We start from the raw sequence: 17,855 nt of genomic DNA, 5'->3' as shown, positions 1-17,855 counted from the left end.
TCTCATGAAATCCTCATAGCCTCTAGCACAGTGCTGGCTCTTCGATCTGTATCTTTAAAATACCAAAGGCTTCATTAACCATCTACTGACAGAAAGAGATAGTACACATTTCCTTTTTTGGTTATAGTAACGAAACTTTACCTGACTTGACTCTGATTATTATATTTTGTTTCTCTAGATTTTCAACACATCATTATTTGAACCACCTCCTCCAGGATATGAAAATGTTTCAGATGTTCCACCTTTTAGTGCCTTTTCTCCACAAGGTATGCCAGAGGTAAAAATGCATGCAATAAAATAAAAATAACAAAGAGAACTTCCTTATACATACAAGCAATAATTAAAGAGGTATTATGAAGGTTTTTGATGTCATCCAAATTCATCTTTTTTAACATTTAAGAAATAGAATTTCTTAGTAATGAAAAGGAATACATACTATTTTGTGTTCATAGTGTTTTTTAAGATAAAATTTACTACACTGAGATGGAGAAATCCAAAATGTACATTTATTGACTTTTGACAAATGCATACACCTGTGTAATTCAAACCCCATCAACATATAGAATACTACTATCACTTCAGAAAGTACTTTTAAGCCCCTTGTCAATCAACTCCACACACTCTCAAGGCAATCATTGTATGGATTTTTTTTTTTTTTTGCCACGTTTGATTAGTTTTGCCTATACTAGAAATTCATATAGATAGAATTGATAGCATGTAATCATTTGTGTCTATTTTCTTTCACTAAGCATAGGGTCTGTGAAATTCACATGTTTTGCATTTATCAGTAGATTGTTCCTTTTCATTGCCAAGTAATTTCCATTGTATGAAAATACTACATATCTTACTACCACTGTATAACTTGGATTAATTTTCAAAGAACTTGAATGAGAATTTGAAACTGTTGCCATTTTCAAGTGAAGGGTACGAATGTCCTTTTTACAAAATGTTATGTGGTTTACTCAATAAAACATTGTCGGGGCTTCCCAGGTGGTGCAGTGGTTGAGAGTCCACCTGCCCATGCAGGGGACACGGGTTCGTGCCCCGGTTCGGGAGGATCCCACATGCCGCGGAGCGGCTGGGCCCACGAGACATGGCCGCTGAGCCTGCGCGTCCGGATCCTGTGCTCTGCAATGGGAGAGGCCACAACAGTGAGAGGCCCGTGTACCGCAAAAAAAAAAAAGCAAAAACAAAAAATAATAATGATAAAGCAGTGTGTATAACTATCATCTGAGATTTTACAATAAATCCCCAGATTCTTGCATAGTACTTTGTTTTTTTAATAAGAAAGTTAAATTTGAAAGAGTTGAATATAATTTATTAATGTCTTTTAAAATGTTATGTCTCCTACCATAATATTTAACATTAAGTAGATTCAGTTTTGGACATACTGAGTTTGAGGTGCCTAGGATATATTCCAAGAAGTTGCTAATAGACAATTGGGCATACTGAAGTATCACTCAATAGGGAGATAAGGGCTTGACTATCATCAGAAACATCCTAAGTAAAAAATTTACATTTAGAATTGAATTTATTTATTTATTTATTTATTTTTTTGCGGAAAAAAGGAAAAATAGCTCTTATTTTTCTTAAATGTGAAGAAATGACAGAAAATGTGTTTTTATTTTGAGGTGCAGTTTACATGTAACGAAATGCACAGATCTTGAGTTAATTCAATAAATTTTTTAAATTGCATGTATCTATATCACTCAAAATAAGATATAGGACATTTCTATGACTCCAGAAAGTTCTCTGGTGCCCCTTTCTGGTCAATTTTTACCATATCCCCCTAGAAGCAACCACTTCCTGATATCTGTCATCATTGATTAGTTTGGTTTTGAACTTCATATAAATGGAATCAGATAGTAACTATTCTTTTGTGTGTTGGTGGAAAATCAAGTAACAGTCAAGCTAAGAAGAAAGAAAAGAGAATTTTATTTGAGTCAAACTGAGGATTATAACCCAGGGAACAGATTTGGAGAAGCTCTGAGAACTGTTCCATTGGTCAGGGGTTAGAGCTGCAATTTTATACATTTCTGAGACAAAGAATTTCTGTGTTATATTGACAGGTTAGCATTCTACATAAAGTTGATCAAAGATGTTTTGGTCAATACAGCTCCCTGTATGGGATGAAAAAGAAATTAAAATAACCTTAAAACTACAACGTTGCTGTCTGAATAAAGCAGCCATTTTTCTTAAAGGTTGATTACATCCTCCTGTTTCAGGAGGCCTGGTTAATGGAAAATACAGGTGCACATTGCACATTGGGAAAGGCCTACCACAAAGCGGGCATATTATTTTTTTCCTTTCTTAGTTTGATTTTCCGGTCATAGAAAAATTTATGATTTTCCCTCATCATTTGCCTTGCTGCTCTCACTCAGTACAACGATTAGAGATTAGTCATGTTATTGTGTGTGTTAATAGTTTCTTCCCTTTACTTGCTGAGTAGAATTCTATTATGGGACTGTTCTACAAATTGCTTATTCATTCTCCTATTTACAAACAGCTGGACTGTGTCCCATATGGGCTACCTAGATTCAGCTGCTATGAGCAATTCTGTGCAGGTCTTTTTGTGGACATATGTTTCCATCTTTCTTGGGTAAATACCTAGGAGTGTAATTGTTCTGCCATAGGGCATAATTCTGTATAACATTACTTTTCAAAGAAGTTATTTAAAGTGACTCTCTAATTATACACTCTTACAAGAATGTATGAGAGTTTCAGTTGCTCCACATTTTCGCTAACATTTGAAACTGTCTGTCTTTCTAATTGTAACAGTTCTAGTAGATGCAATTTAAGAATGTGTGTTTTTTTTTCACATCTTTATTGGAGTATAATTGCTTTACAATGGTGTGTTAGTTTCTGCTTTACAACAAAATGAATCAGTTACATATATACATATGTTCCCATATATCTTCCCTCTTGTGTCCCCCTCCCTCCCACCATCCCTATCCCACCCCTCCAGTGGGTCACAAAGCACCGAGCTGATCGCCCTGTGCTATGCGACTGCTTCCCACTAGCTATCTACCTTAGGTTTGGTAGTGTATATATGTCCATGCCTCTCTCTCGCTTTGTCACAGCTTACCCTTCCCCCTCCCGATATCCTCAAGTCCATTCTCTAGTAGGTCTGTGTCTTTATTCCTGTCTTACCCCTAGGCTCTTCATGACATTTTTTTTTTCTTAAATTCCATGTATATGTGTTAGCATATGGTATTTGTCTCTCTATTTCTAACTTACTTCACTCTGTATGACAGACTCTAGGTGTATCTACCTCCTTACAAATAGCTCAGTTTCGTTTCTTTTTATGGCTAATATTCCATTGTATGTATGTGCCACATCTTCTTTATCCATTCATCCAGTGATGGACACTTAGGTTGTTTCCATCTCCGGGCTATTGTAAATAGAGCTGCAATGAACATTTTGGTACATGACTCTTTTTGAATTATGGTTTTCTCAGGGTATATGCCCAGTAGTGGGATTGCTGGGTCATATGGTAGTTCTATTTGTAGATTTTTAAGGAACGTGCATACTGTCTCCACCGTGGCTGTATCAATTTACATTCTCACCAACAGTGCAAGAGGGTTCCCTCTTCTCCACACCCTTTCCAGCATTTATTGTTTGTAGATTTCTTGATGATGGCCATTCTGACCGTTGTGAGATGATATCTCAGTGAAGCTTTGATTTGCATTTCTCTAATGATAAATGATGTTGAGCATTCTTTCATGTGTCTGCTGGCAACCTGTATATCTTCTTTGGAGAAATGTCTATTTAGGTCTTCTGCCCATTTTTGGAGTGGGTTGTTTGTTTTTATAATGTTGAGCTGCATGAGCTGCTTGCAAATTTTGTAGATTAATCCTTTGTGAGTTGCTTCATTTGCAACTATTTTCTCCCATTTTGAGTGAACCCTATATTTCTAATAATTTGTCTATCAATACAAATTAATGATTAGATTTCAATGAGAATGTTTCAAGTATTTACACATTAAGGATAATGCTTGTTAAGGATGTGTATATTTGTGTTCTGTACTTTTTTCCTGCTTTTGTTTACATAGGCATTCTTTCTATAATGGTAGAATTTTATCTGCGTCCCCTGTTTTATTATAACGTGGTATACTTGTACTTTTCTCTCGTGCTTATGTTTTTTGGTTTTTGGGTTTTTTTTTTGCTGTACGTGGGCCTCTCACTGTTGTGGTCTCTCCCATTGCGGAGCACAGGCTCAGCGGCCATGGCTCACGGGCCTAGCCGCTCCACAGCATGTGGGATCTTCCCGGACTGGGGCACGAACCCGTGTCCCCTGAATCAGCAGGCGGACTCTCAACCACTGCGCCACCAGGGAAGCCCTATGCTTTTGTTTTTACACTTTTACACTCCGCTGCGACTCTCGGAGAGGGCAGGCGCGACGGGCTCCTCGCGACTGCGGGACTGGGGAGCCGGGACATCCAGGCGTCCCCGCCCCCTTGGGCTCGCCACCGGGGTCACCGCATGCGCACGCACACGCATACGCGCGGCCCCGCGCTAGACGCAGGCCTGACGGGACACTCCCCCGACTCAGAACGGGGAGGCGCGGCGTGCGGTAGTCAAAGAGCGGCGGTAGGCCCCACCGCAGGGCCAGCGCAAGCCCTTCCGTGAAGGCGAGGGGCTCTGCCCACGTGCTCTGGCAGTCGCCACCGTGACCATTGCACGCTTGAGAGGGGCAGCGGCTGTGGTCCGGTACCCCAAGGCTCCCTCTCGGACAGCTAGAGAAGGCTTTCTCATCGACGGTGCGTCACCCCCACCCATCGACTCTTCCCTTTGGGCCCACGGAGGCGCTCCACGAGCCGCCAAATCCACGACTGGGCGGGGCGGGGGGGGGGGGCGTCTGCGGTATGGGTAAGAACACGGCCCACAGGAGCGTTCGCGGCCACAGCAGGGGGCACAACCTCTGCCGGCCCCAGGCTTGTCCATTGGGCTGCGGAAGGAGGGAGCACGCCCCAGAAGCGCGACAGACCCTCTTCTCACAGGCCCTGGCCCAACACGATTATATGGTTAAACACTTTACAGCACTGAAACAGAAAAGTCCAGCTGCATGCAAAGACGTAAGTGATGAAAAACTACACCAAAAACACACTAAAGGACATAAATACAATTGTGTTTCTTCAAGGTTATATAATGTTTTCAAAAATGGACAGAGTTTTAATTTTATAATGTTACCCAAAATTACCATGTGAATAGTTAGGATAAGGTCAGTCCAGGAGGCAGGAGGGGCTGTAATCTGGGCAAAAGAGCACAAGTCAGGCAGCCAGGTGCCTGGTAATGTTGCATTTCTTGACCTGGGTAGTGGTTCCACTTCTGCTCACTCAGTTATTTGTTGAAGTGTACATATATGCTTTATAGATTTCTGTGAACACTTTATATTTCATAATTTAAATTATTTTTTAAAGTGCTCTAAAAGATTATGTTACGTAGTGGTTCATAGAATCATTTGGTTTATAATGTGCTGTATGGTAGACTGTTTCCAAAACTCAGATTATGTTTCAAATTTTTTTCATTCTAATATTGTTTATTGATGCCTTCTCCTGTTTGTTTATTATTTACAATATTATATATAGTAATACCTAAATTTTTGGGCAGTTTTAGATTTACAAAACATTGAGCACGTGGATCAGGGAGTATTGACCCGACCCCACTCCCATGTCCCCCTTTTAGTAACATCTTAATTCCCATGGTATATTGATGACAATTAATGAACCAATGTGAATATGTTATTGTCTACTAAAGGCTATCATTGGTTCAGGTTTCCTCACCTTTTTCCCAATGTCCTTTTTGTGTTCCAAGATCTCATGTAAAATATCAAACTACATTTAGTTTTCATGTCTCCTTAAGTTTCTCTTGGCTGTAACAGATTCTCAGACTTTCCTTGTTTTTGACCAAAAGTTTGTATAGAAACCTGACAGTCTGGGGGAATACTGGTCAGGTATATTGTGGGATGCCCCTCTATTGGAATTTGATGCTTTTCTTATGATTATCTTGGGTTTCTCTGTTTTTTTGGAGGAAGATTACGGAGGGAATTTTGTCACATTTTAATCACATCATATGGCTTTTTCTTTTTTTTGGCCACACCTTGCAGTTTGTGGGGTCTTAGTTCCCTGGCCAGGGATCGAACCTTGGCCCTAGGTAGTGAAAGCGCACAGTGGTAACCACTGGACCAGGGAATTCCCAGTTTAAGACTCTTGATGTTGACCTGGTGAAAATGGTGTTTGGCAGGGTCCACCTCTATAAAATGACTACCCCTCCCCGAGTCCCATCACCACTTGCCACTCTGCACCAGCTTCTCACACGCAGGGAGCACTCTCTTCTTGTAGCACGGAGTACTATATAATTTATTAACCAGTTCTTTCTTTATTTTATTTTTTAAGTAACAGACTTCTATTTTATTAATCATTTATACTTTTGTATATGGTTGTTTTCCCTTTTGTTTTTTGAATTGTTTTATCGTTTTGATCTTTTTTTTCTTTCAAATTATTCTGAGGTATTTTGGTTTAGTTTTTACTAACAACTTGCAGACAACATAAAAATCAATAGACTTTTAGCTATTATATGGATATTGTAGATGTTATGTGGATATTCATTTTTAAATAAATATGTGGTGTTCCCTTTTTTCATTATTGGCTTTCAATTTTATTTCATGATTGAAATAAAAGAGTGATCAAGAGGGTACTCGATACGTAGATTCTGTGGAATTTTTATTGAGATTTAATATGTGCTCTTAACAGCGATAAATTTTTGTAAATGTTTTCTATGTGTTTAAAAGCATTTTGCTATGTGGTTGCTGCAGGAAATATAATCAAAGTTGTTAACTTTACTGTTGATACTGTTATAACATTATTCATTTTCTTCTCACCTCATGTACCAGTTTCTGGAAGAACGGTGTTTGAAGAAAGAACCTCACACCATGATTGCAGATATGTCAGTTTTACCTTATAATTCTCAGTCTTTGCGTTCTGTGTCTCAGTGCTATGTGTCTAGGTGCATAAAGGGCATCATTGTGATCTTCCGCAGGAGGTATTCTTTTTCATAACTAAAGCTGCCCTTCTTTTACCTTATAAATACATTCGATATTAATTGCTACTAGACCAGGTTTCTTTTGTTTAATAATTGCTTGGTGTGACTTTCCCACTCCTTTTATTTTCAACCTCTTAGTTCGCTGTAAGCCTGGTTTGAAAAATCAAAGGGGCGCAGACAAAGTGGGCTGACCAACGAGAGCAATTACCGTAGACTGGTGCTGATCAAATTATACCTTTGCCCAGGTAGAAAGCCAGAGCCATCAGGACATGGGTCTGCATTTGGAGGCCAGCTGCCCAGGGAACACTGTCTCTCTCTCTCTGGGTCCTTGAATATCTCCAACTGGAATCAGGATTTTGTTGGTAGAAGGTAGGTCACTTTATTTCTGTAATTTGTGCTTATGAGCAAAAGAGTTATTTTCCTACCAGAAGTTTTAAAAAATGACACTATTTATGCATATAGAGAGAGAGAGCGAGAGAGAGGGTATTATACATTGGAATATCCTTTCCTTGAGCTTTTATTTTTAAACTATTTTCCAACTTGTGAAGTTAATTTTTTTCTTAATATATTCTTGGTAAAAATCACAAAGATTTTCAGGAAAAAGCACCTGATTTAGTGCACTGTGATCTAATGGGAATGAGAGGGTTTCTAGAACTGGGTAAGGAGTGTGTCATTTGGAAGGGACTTGAAAAATATGTGGGATCAAATTAGAGATTTTGATTGGATATGAGGGTATTAGATTTGGGGTGGTACTGATTGAATTGAAATTGGTGTGGGACATATCTAGCCAGACTTTGAGCACAGCCTGTTTCATTCAGAGGCTGAATCCTTCAAGGAAACCATTTTCTGCGTCCTGTGTATCATCATTTGGAATTAAGATTTTAGACTGGCAGAAAGCAAGCACTTTTTTGGCCTTTTTTTTTTTTCCTTTAAAGCATAAAGATGAAAAGGATGACATTTTATACCAGAAAGCACCTTTTTTTCCCTGGTAAAATTCACATTTATTTATGGATTTAAAGTACAAGCATTGCATGCATATCATTTTTAGATTTCTTCATCGGGGCCATGTATTTCTGTTATTAAAGGGATTAAAACCTTTTTACTCTTTCACTTGATAATTGATTGTTACCTGGTGTATGGGATCTATAGATTTTGTTTGCTAATCAGTGTCTAGAAACTTGATTGAAACCTATATTTCTTTTTTTTTAAACATCTTTCTTGGAGTATAATTGCTTTAGAATGGTGTGTTAGTTTCTGCTTTATAACAAAGTGAATCAGTTATACTTATGTGCCCATATGTATTCCCTCTTGCAACTGCCTCCCTCCCACCCTCCCTATCCTGCCCCTCTAGGTGGTCACAAAGCACTGAGCTGATCTCCCTGTGCTATGTGGCTGCTGTCCACTAGCTATCTATTTTATGTTTGGTAGCGTATGTATGTCCATGCCACTCTCTCACTTTGTCCCAGGTTACCCTTCCCCCTCCCATATCCTCAAGTCCATTCTCCAGTAGGTCTGCATCTTTATTCCCATCTTGCCCCTAAGTTCTTCATGACAATTTTTTTTTTTTTTAGATTCTATATATATGTATTAGCATACAGTGTTTGTATTTCTCTTTCTGACTTACTTCACTCTATATGACAGGCTCTAGGTCCATGCACCTCACTACAAATAACTCAGTTTCGTTCCTTTCTATGGCTGAGTAATATTCCATTGTATATATGTGCCACATCTGCATTATCCATTCATCCTGTTGATGGACACTTTGGTTGCTTCCATGTACTGGCTATTGTAAATAGAGATGCAATGAACATTTTGGTACATGACTGTTTTTGAATTATGGTTTTCTCAGGGTATATGCCCAGTAGGATTGATGGGTCGTATGGTAGTTCTATTTGTAGTTTTTTAAGGAATGTCCATACTGTTCTCCATAGTGGCTGTATCAATTTACATTCTCACCAACAGGGCAAGAGGGTTCCCTTTTCTCCACACTCTCTCCAGCATTTACTGTTTGTAGATTTTTTGACGATGGCCATTCTGACCGTTGTGAGATGATATCTCAGTGTAGCTTTGATTTGCTTTTCTCTAATGATAAATGATGTTGAGCATTCTTTCATGTGTCTGCTGGCAATCTGTATATCTTCTTTGGAGAAATGTCTATTTAGGTCTTCTGCCCATTTTTGGAGTGGGTTGTTTGTTTTTATAAAGTTGAGCTATATGAGCTGCTTGCAAATTTTGGAGATTAATCCTTTGTCAGTTGCTTCATTTGCAAATATTTTCTCCCATTCTGAGTGAGCCCTACCTATATTTCTAATAATTTGTCTATCAATGCAAATTATTGATTAGATTTTAATGAGAATGTTTCAGGTATTTACACATTAAGGATAATGCTTGTTAAGGATGTGTATATTTGTGTTCTGTACTTTTTTCCTGCTTTTGGTTTCATAGGCACTCTGTCTCTAATGGTAGATTTTTAACTGCGTCCCCTGTTTTATTATAACGTGATATGCTTGTACTTTTCTCTCTTTTCTCTTATGCTTATGTTTTTACACTTTTCATAGTCTACAAATTACATTTTGGTTTCAGTCATCATTTCTATTGGGCGTTATGTTTTCTTTTGTAATTGTTTCTGCTTATTTCATTGTTTTCCTTTCCCTAATTTATCTTTTGGGTTAAGCCACCCAATTTCTTGAGTTGAGTGCTTAACTCCTTTCCTTTCAAGCTTGCTTAATGTCCTTACTGTTCAGTTAAGTTTTTTTTTTTTTTTTTTTTTTTTTTTTTTTTTTTGCAGTACACGGGCCTCTCACTGTTGCGGCCTCTCCCGTTGCGGAGCACAGGCTCCGGACGCGCAGGCTCAGCGGCCATGGCTCACAGGCCCAGCCCCTCCGCGGCACGTGGGATCCTCCCGGACCGGGGCACGAACCCGCGTCCCCCGCATCAGCAGGCAGACTCCCAACCACTGCGCCACCAGGGAAGCCCTAATTGACTTTTAAAATTGTAAAATACTCAGTAAACTTTGTGGTGATTTGATATACATTGTGAAAGGATTCCCCCCGTGTAGTTAATTAACACATTTCCTTCATATATTTACTTTCTTTGGTAAGAACATTTAAATCCTACTCTTCTGGAAAATTTCAACTATACATCACATTGTTATCAACTATAATTACCATGGTTAACATTGGCTCCTGAGACTTTATTCACTGTGTACCCTTTTACCCTCCCTTCCCTGCCCTCCCCTGGAACCACTTTTCTACTCTGGTTCTGTAAGTTTTACTCTTTTTTTTTTTTTTTAACATTCCACATATAAGTGATACCATGCCATATTTGTCTTTCTCTGTCTTATTTTACTGGACATAATACCCTCCAAGACCATCCATATTGTTGCAAATGACAAAATTTCATTCTTTTTATGGCTGAGTAGTATTCCATTGTATCTACGTACCACATCTTCTGTATCCATTCAACCGTCGCTGGACATGTTGGTTGTTTCCATATCTTATGCATTGTGAATGTGGGAGGGCAGATAGCTCCTTGATATTCTGTTGTTATTTCCTTTAGCTATATACCCAGAAGTGAGACTGCAGCATCATATGGTGGTTCTAGTTACAGTGTTTGAGGAACCTCCATACTGTTTTCCATAGTATGCACCATAGCTGCACCAGTTTACATGCCTACCAAGAGAGTGTACTTTTTGCCCTTAAATCCAAACTTTGCAATTAAGATTGCTATACGGTTTTCTTTTACTTGATGTTAACTCAGTTTGTTTTGTCATCCACTTATTTTCAATATTTTGTACTTTCTTTAGGTGTGGCCTGGAAACTTCCATGAAGAGACTTTCTGCTACAGTGAGGTGAGAAGCCACCCATGCACTCAAGCCTGGGAATCTGGAGAGGTCTCAGGCACTTATACCCCCAACAGAGGAAACTCACAGAGCTGCAGGCTGAGTCAGGACTTGGCTCAGAGAGCCGTCTCCTCTGGGAAATAGTGGATTTCCTTTGGCTCCAAAATACTGACAAGACTGGAGTCCTTCTGGTGGATTGACAGGCCTGGAGAAGATACCACCTCGTTTGTTTAAAAGTTCAAGTCTGAGTTCCTGCCTCTCAGCTCTATCAAAACTTCTTTAAAAATAAAGGAAGTATAGGGAGGAGGTTACTCCCCAGCATTCTCAGGTGTCCAAAGCATACCTAAGAAGCTGGCAGTCCGTTGCTTATTCTGTGGCCGCCATGCACTCTAAGCACTTTGGGAGCCAGAACCCAAGTTGTCAGATTACTATCATCCACCCAACCATGGAAGAATTCGAAGATTTCAGGAAATATATTGTTTACGTGGAGTGGCAAGGTGCACACCGAGCTGGCCTAGCCAAGGTAATTCCACCGAAAGGATGGAAAGCCAGACAGACGTACGATGATACCGATGACATCTTAATAGCCGCTCCCCTGCAGCAGGTGACCACTGGGCAGGCAGGTGTGTTTACTCAGCACCACAAAAATAAGAAAGCCATGACTGTGAGCGAGTATCGCCGCTTAAAAAACAGTGAAAGACACCAGACTCCGTTCTACTCTGATTTTGAGGATCTGGAGCGAAAATATTGGAAAACATGCCCCTATGATTCACCAGTATACGGTGCGGACGTCCGTGGCTCCTTATTCGATGAAAACACGAAGCAGTGGAAACTTGGACACCTGGGAACCATTCAGGACCTGTTGGAACAGGAGTGCGGAGTGGTCATCGAAGGCGTCAACACCCCCTACTTGTACTTCAGCATGTGGAAGACCGCCTTTGCCTGGCACACGGAGGACATGGACCTTTACAGCATCAACTACCTGCACTTCGGGGAGCCCAAGACTTGGTACGTGGTGCCCCCGGACCACGGCCGGCGCCTGGAAGGCCTGGCCAGGGAGCTTTTCCCGGGCAGCTCGTGGGGCTGTGAGGCCTTCCTGCGGCACAAGGTGGCTCTCTCCTCTCCCAAGGTCCTCAAGGACAACGGCATCCCCTTCGATCAAGTCACTCAGGAGGCTGGAGATTTCATAGTGACGTTTCCCTATGGCTACCACTCCGGCTTCAACCATGGTTTCAACTGCACAGAAGCCATCAATTTCGCCTCCCCGCGCTGGATCGATTATGGCAAAGTGGCATCGCAGTGCAGCTGCGGGGAGGCCAGGGTCGCCTTCTCCATGGACGCCTTCGTGCACAGTCTGCAACCGGAGCGCTACGAGCTGTGGAAACGCGGGCAGGACCGGACCGTGGTGGACCACACGCAGCCCACGGAGCCCAGCAGCCAGTTCCTGAACGCCTGGAGGGACATCCGCGCTCCTGGGGTCCCGTGCTCCGCCGGAGGCACTGTCCGTCCCGCAGTGCCTCGCACCGCCGTCCGCCCGTGGCCGCCTGCCATGGGACCCGCTGTCGAGCCCCTGTGGATCCTGTGTCCCCGCCCCCCTCGCCGGCCCGGGGTTCTTGCTCTGCTGCCCAGTTCGGGGCTGCAGCTGCCTACAGCTCCGTGGAGCCCGGCCTGAGTCAGCCGCTGACCACAGGTCCATCTGCTGCGGATCTCCACCTACCTGGACGATACGGTCCTCGTCGTCGTCCTCGGGAAGAGGGGACTCAGGATCCGACTGTCTGGGCCCGGAGTAGGAGGCGCGTGTCCTTAGACACAACACACCCATCATGTCTGGGATTAGATGATGTTTTCAAATGTATTTCACATATCACAGCAATTTCTGTATATTTTTGAAAACCTCTGAGTGTGTGTGAGCTTACAGGCACACATGCAAATGAGAAGGGGAGAGAAGAAAGTCAGATACTCCCACCCTTCTGAAAGACTTTTTAATCTTTGAGGGGATCTTGTCTCTGGAGAAAAATAGCAAGAAAAAGAGGCCATGTTTTTCAAGGATAAATGAAATTGGGAAAATTTTTTTCTCTTTTATCTGCTTTTTCTTTTTTTTTTTTAATTGTGAGAAGCTGGTTTCAGGTAAGTGATAGGCTAAGCAGGGGTGATTATTGATGAAAGATTTCATACAATGGCTTTGAAAGGAATAGTACAGATGGTTTTTCTTTCCTGTTATCGTTCACTGAATTGGTTTGTATAAACGAGGAAATTCATCCAATTTGTTCTTGTGGTTATTCCTTCCCTGTTTCTGTGAGTTTATTACTTATTTCAAGGAACAGAGGGGAGAAGAGCCCACTTAGAACCTTTGACCCCAGGAGGCTTCTTAAATGTCTATTTTCATGTAAACCCAGGATGGGGCTTGTGGACATTCCCACCTAGGAATATTGTACTCATGCTGCAGTGGCCAAATCTCCAAAAGAATGAGGAATGGGGAGAAGCTATGAGAAGCTCTGCTCTGTGCAATAGTAGGGTGCTTGTCCTCAGGGCTAGAACGGGGGCTGTGATGCAGAACTCCCTAACCTAAGGGAGCTGTATTCAGAGACAGTTGGCAGACTATGGCACGATCAAGCAAAAGGAAAGTTGAGTCCTGGTTGTGGGCTGAGTTGGGTCTCTGGGGGAAAGAGGATCCCAGGACTCATGAACTCACTTCTTCATGCTCTAGGCCTGTGTGAGGCCTAGAGTCCTCACACAGCTTCAGTATGTCTCCCATCTCTTTGTGGTTCCACTAGGAGCCTAAAGGGATCCTGATGTCATCTACCTCTAAGGGCAGCTGAGACCCTCTGTGGCTCTGAGAAACTCTTATTAACAGCCACACCAAGGTTCAAGAGCGTGGTGGAGCAGTCTAGGGAGTCATTTTAGGAGGTGTGGGAGCACGAGAGAGCATTTTACTGCTACCCTACAAATTGAGAACTAAATGAGAGAAGGTCCAGCTAACTAAAGCCCACCTCCTTGATTGTGAGTTCCCTAGCTGAGACCTTTGGCCATTTCCTACTGTGTTTTTTAATCCAGGTTGAAGAGCTCCAAGTAGAGATACTTGAGATCTGTTACTATTGTGGGTCATGATATGGAGAGTGGGGGTGGGACTTAGAGTGCTGATTGTGAAAAACAGATGAAATCTCCACTCTGGATAATATACATATATGTCTGTTTTCCTACATCATTCTTCTACAACAAATTTTAAAGTTTTGAAAATCTTTTGAATGCTTTCCCTGTTTCATCAACTACTGTATCACATTTGGCTTTTCTTTCTCTTATTCGATTTTTATTACCTTTCCTTCAATTCCTGTATTTTTGCTTTTCTCGTGAGTGAGCTCCCTCTCTCTCTTGTCATTTTGTTCAGGTACTCAATAATAGTAGTAATTAAAACTTCTGCAAGGCACTGATCCAATTACCCCCCTTTGAGATAGGTACCTAGTTTGTTTTGCAAATGGGAACATGACAACATCTCATCTCAAGTTGACCAGGGCTAGTGAACAATGGGTCTGAGAATCAAACTCAGCAGTCTAGCTTCAGGGCCTGTGCTCTTAACCACAGGCCACAGTGCTCTCCACTGTCTTTTTCACTTTGGGTGTTAAGAAACAGCAGAAGCTTCATGCCAACTCCTTGAAATGGGATTTTCTACCACCGAGAATAATTTTGAAATGTGCAGGAAGCTTTGCCTGTTGTCTCCTGTATCCGTATCTCATATTGTCTACAACCCTGCTGATATTCCCCAAGGATTATCTTTCTTTTGGATTTGTTGGCACATCAAATAAAGTAAGGACAGTTTACTTTGGTCCAGGCACTGTTTGAACCTCTTTTTCTCTCTATCTGCCCGCAGGGTCACAGTAACCCTTTTATGCTAATTTCTCTACAAATGCATCTCTTCTTTTGTACTGCTTTCTCTAAGTTCCTCTCTACTCCTGATGTCTCTATTGTTCTAGTCTCATCTCTGATCCTTTACCTGGACTTTACTTTCCTCTTCCTATTACATAATCCCAAATACCCCTTGTCCTGTTAGGCATGACCTCCTCACATGTTTCTGGAATCAGTCAGGACAGGAGAACTTTCACTCCAGCTTCTGGAAATGAGGCCACATCACAGGAACGTGACTGAACATTCTGGAAAACTTCTTTTGCCACTTCCTCTCTTTGATTCTACATCTTTATTGCTGGGTCTCAGGTAAGAACAAGCGGCAGCCATTTCTCACTCTGGGATATTTAGATGATCAACACATCTTTCGTTATGAAAGTGAAGAGCAAGGGCAGAGCCCTGGAGTGTGGGTGGAGACATTCCAGACTTTTGTACTGAGATCCGGGCCAGACAGAGGACTGAAGGAGAAGGAGAAAGATTTCAGAGTGATTTTGTCAGACATCATGGTTCAGTAGGGCCAGAGGAGAGGTGCATATAAGAAGACAGTCAAAAGCCTGTGGCAAGGACAGGGCCTGTTCCTTCACAGCAGAATGGTAATATAGACACTAGATTTTTGCAAAGAGATGCCATGTCTCAGAGCCAGCATCAGAAACGTCCACAATCCAGAAGAGTGGGAGGTCACAAGAACTAGCCTGACTGTCCCTTCAGAGTATGGGAGGCACGGGGACTGTGAGAATAGAACAATTTCTGTCTGAGAGTGGGGGCAAGTTTCAGTCTCTTCAGGCCACACTTACTGGTAAAGTCCAGTGGATGACTCAGCTATGGGTTTTTAACATCTGTCTATTAAAGGCAGGATACGCCACCCTCTACTCAGAAATACTCCCATGGACAGAAGTCCACAAGGCCCATATTAATAAGACTTTCAGTGAAATATGGAGACATCAGAAGGGGTTTCCTGCAGAGGAGAGGTACTGACCTTCTTTACCACTCAGTCCTAGAATCACCAAGTCTTTTCCTGGTGCTCTATGAGGAGATGAACATCTCTCCCACTCAGTATTGTGCATATCTGTGTCAACACTCTTTTACTATGTTGTATTCAGAGTAATTGTCCAGTTGTCCTTGAAGGGCCCCACAACAGAAGAAATATTTACTGTGCCAATTTTCCAGAGAACTAGAGATGCATTTAATAGAAATCTGGATCTTGAAGTGTGGAGCTATCTCATTGAATCCACTATGTCCAGGGCCCTCACTCTCTGGATGCAGATCCCTGAGATCAGCTTCTTAGGAAGAGCAGATATAGCGGGTTTTATTCCTCCCCTCCTTACCCCCAAATAGACTCAACAATATATCCCATCCCTCATTCTCTTCCTACAACGTAACTTCAATACTGCTCCCCGTTGAAAGTGTTCCGTCCCTTTGAACATGGGTAGGGTTGTGGCAATAACAGATAAGACACTCTGTGTTGCACAAAAGGTAGAATAACTTCCATCTGACAGTAATGGGATCCTCGCTCTAGGAAGCAAACTACTATGCTGTGAGGAAGCCCCCAAGCAACTACATGAAGAGGTTATATGAAGATATTCTGGGCAACAGCCCCAGCTGAGGTAACTCAGAGAGCGTCAACTGCCAGACCAGTGAGTGAGGTCTTCTGTGTTTCCAGTGCATGTTCAGTTACCAAGAGAATGACCACGAGGTGGGTCTACAGACCCAACAGACTCACTATGCTCTGGGATTTTCCAGAGCTGCATTTCTTACCTGATTCTCATTAGTTCCCAGTCTAACATGAGGTGAGGGTTACGCTTCAGGTCTCCAGGTATCAATTAAATCTCATACCCTGTGTGAAATCTAAATGTATGCATCTTCCCATTTTCCTAATGAACAGTCACTTGAGTTATTAGCCATAAGTCCCTTTGGATTAGGACTGGGTAATCATTACAGTATATAATACTGTGTCATGGTGTCACAGAGAACTTACGCCTAGGGATGTGGTCACCTCATCAATCAAGGAGTTCTAAGTCTGAAAATTGTCTCAGTCCTGGGAACTGGAAAAAAGGATCATTACATTAATTGGAGAAAACAACCCTCTGCCTCCTGATCACACTTTCTTGATTTCTTTTGATTATATCTTAAAGCAGTATTCTTGGCTTCTCTTGTATCTATTCTGCCCCTGGGGATCCTATTCATTTTATTAACCATCTCTGCAATTCCATGTGGGCCAAGCCATCTTGGTTCCTGCTCAATCCTTTCTAGTCATTACAAAAATGCAGTCTGCTGGCATCTGGCAGTTAAATGCCCTATCATCTGAGTGATATCAGTAGCCAAGCTCTGTAAGCACTTTTATCATCATCCCAATCCTGGAGAGGATAGCTACCACTGAACTTCTTTCTGATGCTAGATCCCTCTCACCAGCACATTTGTGATAACCTTGGTGAATAGCGTATTCTCTTTATTGACAAACACAATGCTATGGTTGACCTTCTGACCTCATAATATATCCACTCCAAGATACAAATGCCCTTTTGCCTTTTTTTTTTTTTTTTTTTTTTTTTTGCGGTACGCGGGTCTCTCACTGTTGTGGCCTCTCCCGTTGCGCAGCACAGGCTCCGGACGCGCAGGCTCAGCGGCCATGGCTCACGGGCCCAGCCGCTCCGCGGCATGTGGGATCTTCCTGGACCGGGATTCGAACCTGTGTCCCCTGCATCAGCAGGCGGACTCTCAACCACTGTGCCACCAGGGAAGCCTCTTTTGCCTTTTAATCCCATCTTGTTCCATCTTACAGAGCAATTCATGCATTTCATTGTTACTAAGCATGGGCCATTGCTTTTTCCAGGCTTGTAGGAGCCTGCAAGCCACAAATGTTCTAATCTTCTAATATCTTTCCAGAGTGTTATATCCTATATCCTGAGAAGGTGCTCCCAGACCAGTAAACTCTCTCTTATCCTGTTTTATGTTCTAGCCCCCTTGATCAGGCATGCTCAAAATCCAGTCCTAAGGGGACTCTCACAATTTCTTCAAGTACATGCTGGATAATTCTCCCAGCTTCTTCAGGATATAGTATCTTAATTCTCAGGCTAAAT

At 42.0% G+C, this 17,855-nt stretch overlaps 2 protein-coding genes across 2 annotated transcripts in view; both read left to right on the top strand.

Moving 5' to 3' along the window:
• Window positions 1-246: 246 nt before the first annotated feature.
• The window catches only part of LOC116758197 (glutamate carboxypeptidase 2), a 187,026-nt gene continuing 169,417 nt past the window's right edge, over window positions 247-17,855 (top strand). Inside the window, exon 1 of the mRNA XM_032640984.1 lies at window positions 247-277. Coding sequence (XP_032496875.1) covers window positions 269-277 — 9 coding nt within the window. The 5' untranslated portion in view covers window positions 247-268. The remainder of the gene's footprint in view (window positions 278-17,855) is intronic.
• LOC116758199 (lysine-specific demethylase 4D-like) lies at window positions 10,858-12,670 on the top strand. Its single transcript, XM_032640988.1, has one exon. The coding sequence runs from the start codon at window positions 11,264-11,266 to the stop codon at window positions 12,551-12,553; it is 1,290 nt and encodes a 429-aa protein (XP_032496879.1). The 5' UTR covers window positions 10,858-11,263; the 3' UTR covers window positions 12,554-12,670.

The sequence above is a fragment of the Phocoena sinus genome, chromosome 8 (assembly GCF_008692025.1).
Source record: "Phocoena sinus isolate mPhoSin1 chromosome 8, mPhoSin1.pri, whole genome shotgun sequence".
Lineage (NCBI taxonomy): Eukaryota > Metazoa > Chordata > Mammalia > Artiodactyla > Phocoenidae > Phocoena > Phocoena sinus.
Note: the sequence above shows the minus strand (reverse complement) of the source record. Positions and strands in the feature narration are given on the sequence as shown.

What these genes read in the sequence shown, in the direction of transcription:
- LOC116758199 (XM_032640988.1), top strand. Translation starts at nt 11,264, where the DNA reads ATGCACTCTAAGCACTTTGGGAGCCAGAACCCAAGTTGTCAGATTACT.